Here is a 5,097-nt window from a genome sequence, read left to right on the forward strand (position 1 = left end):
ATTTATGGTTAGAATGGTTTTGGAAACATACCTTCATCATTGTGCATGCATATCCTTTCTAACCGAAGAATTACAACACTAGTTCATTTAAGTAAGACAAACAAACAACATAAGCATAGAATCTGTGACTTTATTAAAGATGAAAAATTAAATTTTCGAAACCTGTTTTTTTAAGTTATCATGTATAGGTGGTATAATTTCTACAACACCCAAGCATTCTAACGGTATAAGCTAAACAAAAGCGTAGAAGTGAATACATGTACAAGATTCTAAAAAAAATACCAGAACGTGTAACAAAGGTTAATTTAAAATTGTTTGAATACTTACCTCCTATGAAAAAAGACCAGGAACAGAGGAAAAATTAGATAAATATATATTAGAAAACAATTTATATACAAATGATACTCTTTTTTTTTTCATTTCGATATCTTTATGTGGAATAGGAAGATCATCAATTGGAAGCCTACGAGATAGTTGTCACGCCTTTATGTGTTAGTGGCATTTATGGTTAGAATGGTTTTGGAAACATACCTTCATCATTGTGCATGCATATCCTTTCTTACCGAAGGATTACAACACTAGTTCATTTAAAGTAATACAATCAAAAAATATAAGCATAGAATATGTGACTTTATTACAGATAAAAAAATAATTTTTCAGAACCAATGGTTGGAAGTTTTTTATACATAGGTGGAATAATTTCTACAACACCCAAAAATTCTTACGTGGTCGGCTAAACTAAGGCGTAAAAGTAAATACATGAACAAGATTTTTAAAAATGACCAGAAACTATAAACACATACATATTTAATTCAAGAAGGATACTTACGGACTATGAACAAAGGACAAGGGGGCAGGCACAAAGAATATGACATAAGATTACACTTCATATACAAATGATAATCAATGTTTTCATTTCTCTTTCTTCATGTGGAAGAAGGAGATTATCAATTGGAAGCCTAGAAAATAGTTCAATGCTTTTATGTTGTGGTGTCATTTATGGTTCGATGGTTTTGAAAACATATCTTCATCATTGTGCATGCATATCCCTTCTTACCGAAGGATTACAACACTAGTTCATTTAAAGTAAGACAATCAAACAATATAAGCATATAATATGTGACTTTATTACAGATGAAAAATTGAATTTTCGAAACCTATTGTTTTAAGTTATTATGTATAGGTGGTATAATTTCTACAACACCCAAGCACTCTAATGGGATAAGCTAAACAAAAGCGTAAAAGTGAATACATGAACAAGATTCTGAAAAATGACCAGAACAAAGACAAAGATATATATTTGAATGTTATAGATGGATACTTACGTTCTATGAACAAAGGACAAGTGAAAAGGAAAACAAATACAGATGACATTAGATTACACTTGATATACAAATTATACTCATCTTTTTCATTTCGCTTTCTTTATGGGGAATAGGGAGATCATCAGTTGGAAGCCTGCGAGATAATTGTCATGCCTTTATGTGTTAGTGGCATTTATGGTTAGAATGGGTTCGGAAACATACCATCATCTGAAAGGGGAAGATGGACAGTTTTCATGCTGTATTTTTTAGTGGTATTCATGATTACAATGGTTTTGGACACATATTTATATCACTGTGTACGAATATTCTTTCTTCCCGAATATTACAACAGTAGAGCACCACTCGGACTTAATAGGAACTTTTAAATTTGCACGTCTACAGCTGTGACTGCAACGTGTGACGTCATTTTATGGCACTGCGCATGCGTTACGTCGTCTCAGTCGGCGATCGAGAATGCGTCAACCTTGATTTTCCTAAATCTAGTACATACATACATACAAACATATTGTTATATAGCGCCTTTACATGCTCAAGGTACTAGTATGCCGCGTGCGCATACAATATTCAGTTCCTCACGTAGACAAAGGAACATTCCTTCCCTGCTATTATGTAAAAATGTGTAGAAACTTTTCTACACATTGTTACATAATAGCAGTGAAGGGATGTTCTTTTGTTAATGGTAGAATGAGGAACTGTATATTTTGTCCTCTTTCTTTGTCCGTGATATTCATAGTGTTACTTCCTGCATGCATGTATATCGTCGAGTGCAATCTGTAAGATTTCTAATTGTAGTTAAGTACGTTGACACGCATGATCAGTCGGCGTTCGTCGTGTTCTCGTCCACTCAATCTAAAAGTCCCTAGTAACCATTGTGTTGTTCTCTACACACCCCTTACGCATGTGCCTATGCGAAATAAGACACAGAAGCGTATAGTTCGCCCAATGACTGATAGCAAAATAAGGGAATATGGAACTTGGATACTCAATTATGATGGGTCAGAAGTTTTCTCTACCAATGGTGTGGCTGAAAAGTGCACGGCGTTCTACGACACTATCCATCAGTCGATGGATACTTACTTCCCAACTCGTACTATCAAAATGCACCCAGCTGATGAATTTTGGATCACCCCTTACCTTAAAGGCCTTATCAAGCGCCAAAAAGCCTTTCGTGACAACAAACCATGTTTGTGGAGACAACTACGAAACAAAATCAAGCGTGAAATTAAGAATGCCAAGGCATGTATTACGTTAATCGTGTACAACGTCTGAAATCTACCAATCCAAGCGAATGGTTCCGACAAATTTGTGTGATGTCAGATAAAGACACGTCGGTCTCAATCTGTGAGCCAAATTTAGAGCCTTCAGACCACGAAGGAATCGCAAATGCCATCTGCGAGAAGTTTTCCTCAGTTGCAGCCGATCTTGAACCAGTTGACAGAGAACGCTTGCCAGCTTACTTACCAGCACAACCTCTTCGACATGTATCTCTATGGGAAGTCTTCATGGGATTAAGCAAAGTCAAAGTCAGGAAAGCATGCGGTCCAGATTGTATCTCGTCGCGGTATATCAAACTATTTGCATATGAGCTTACTAAACCCTTTGACTGATAGCATTAACGCATCCTACTCCCAGTTGTCTATTCCGCCAATGTGGGAGCGAGCGCATGTTACGCCTCTTCCCAAAACGATACCAGCTCACGTGGACAGTCTTCGACCAATTGCCCTGACGGACACCTTCGCAAAGGTGGCAGACCACTTTGTCGCTAAGGATGTTCTCAAATCAATGATGTCAAGGTTAGATCCTACTCAGTATGGTAATTTAAAAGGTATTTCTACCAGTCACTGTTTGATCGACATTCTTCACACGGTTCACAGTCATGCTGATAAGGGTACCTCATCCTCCACGATCCTCATCACCGATTTCTCTAAAGCTTTTGATCGGGTGGATCATACCGTAGCGATCAACAAACTATTAGACATGGGTGTCAAAGGCGGTCACGTTGCATGGATTGAGAATTTCCTCTCAGAGCGCCATCAACGAGTGAAATACAAAGGGGCCCTGTCCGATTGGTGTTTTACTTTAGCAGGTGTACCCCAGGGCACCAAATTAGGCCCGGTTGTGTTTATGGCCTTGGTTAAAGAAATGATGCAGCAGTCAATGAGAACAGTGTACCTAGTGCCAATGATATATGTGTTAATCATTTCAAATATGTTGATGATCTCACTTTCGTCGAAACGCGCCCTGCTAGATCACAATCAACCCTCTTGTCTGAACTAACTCAACTACAGGAATGGTCAGCCACCAATAACATGCGTTTGAATTTGCAGAAGTGTTCAACAATTGACGTCTGCTTTTGTAGGAATCAGGCACGACTGGTGGTGCTTACTCTCTAGGACGCATCGCTGCAACGTAGCGATACATTAAAACTACTTGGAGTTTTTATCCAGTCGGATTTGAAATGGAATACGCATGTTCAGTATATGGTAAAACGTGCAAATAGTCGTCTGAATGTCCTTCGCACCTTGAAGCATCACAGTCTTCCAGTTCAGGGCCTTATTGTTGTTTCTACTAGTTTCGTTAGACCAGTGGTCGAATATGCTGTACCTGTGTGGTCAGGAGGTCTGACAAAGCAACAAGTCGAAACCATCGAACAGGTACAAAAGCGTGCCCTTAGAATCATCCTTGGTGCAGAATATTACTCGTACAAGAGTGCATCACTCCAGTCAAAAGTAGTGTCCCTCGAAGATAGACGGGTGAAACTCGTTCGCAAAATCCATGCAACTGTCCTCATGTAAACTGCATCACCTTCTACCAAAAAGTAGGCCTTGTAACTATCAGACTAGAAACGCAATAGCCACTGTAGAGTTACGATTTCGAACTACAAGATTTAGAAACAGCCCTGTGCCTTCTTTGATCCGGCATCTTAACACTGATAGGATTGATTATAAAGAATATTTTGTTAAGGTGTTGTTTGTTTGTTTTTTAAATTATGTTTTTTAACATTTTCATCAATATTATCTAATGAGAAGCAGGATCACGATTATGAGAAATTCAATAATTTTTAAATGCAATATATATTTATTTGGAGTACCTTGATTAAATTTTCTTTTTTGTAATAATTGTTTTCTAGAATGATTATAAATTGTAAATTGTTTCTTCTTCAAAATATCTTTTTTTCCCCTCTAATCAAAAAACATTCTCTTTTTATATAATGACAATTAACAATGATTTAGTCTCATACTTTTAACTGAAATTACAAATCAGCCGAGATGTTAATAACAGTATTTGAATATTTATGTGAAGGTAGTGTAATCTATTTTATCATGATAATTTCAAGCATTCAGTGTTTGTGTGTGTTCCCCTACTCTTCTCTCCCTCTTTTTCCCTCCATACCATCCTCCTTTTTTAACTCTTTCCTTTCATCATTATTTCTCTACCTTCTTTGTCCATGTTAGGACAGCTTCTGTCTCCTTGTGCTCCTACATCCCAGTTGCAGTTTCCCCACCCTCTCTCTCTCTCTCTTCTTTTTTCTCTCTTTCTCTCTCTATTTCTCTCTTCATTTTTCTCTGTCTCTTTTCTGTTTCATCCATCCTGACTGTACTTTTTTTTCTCAATTAATAATAGTTTGATTGTGATGTTACCATGTTCTAAATTATGCATTTTATCGATTGTCACTGTGTTATTGTACATTTTCGCAATTCGGCTTTGCTGCAATGAAAGTATTTAAATAAACCATTTTAAATTTAATGAATGGAAAACTTCATTTAAGTAA

At 37.0% G+C, this 5,097-nt stretch overlaps 1 protein-coding gene across 1 annotated transcript; it reads left to right on the forward strand.

Moving 5' to 3' along the window:
- The first annotated feature begins 2,972 nt into the window (after positions 1–2,972).
- LOC115927423 lies at positions 2,973–3,738 on the forward strand. Its single transcript, XM_030993290.1, has 2 exons — positions 2,973–3,411; positions 3,692–3,738. Exons 1-2 carry the CDS (start codon positions 2,973–2,975, stop codon positions 3,736–3,738), a joined length of 486 nt encoding a protein of 161 aa, XP_030849150.1.
- Positions 3,739–5,097: the final 1,359 nt, after the last annotated feature.

Source organism: Strongylocentrotus purpuratus, unplaced genomic scaffold (assembly GCF_000002235.5).
Source record: "Strongylocentrotus purpuratus isolate Spur 01 unplaced genomic scaffold, Spur_5.0 spur5_scaffold_20, whole genome shotgun sequence".
Classification (NCBI taxonomy): domain Eukaryota; kingdom Metazoa; phylum Echinodermata; class Echinoidea; order Camarodonta; family Strongylocentrotidae; genus Strongylocentrotus; species Strongylocentrotus purpuratus.

Coding starts and splice junctions, on each gene's coding strand:
- LOC115927423 (XM_030993290.1), top strand. CDS start 2,973: ATGTGGGAGCGAGCGCATGTTACGCCTCTTCCCAAAACGATACCAGCT. Junction 3,412..3,691: donor TTGGTGTTTTACTTTAGCAG/GTGTACCCCAGG, acceptor TGTAGGAATCAG/GCACGACTGGTGGTGCTTAC.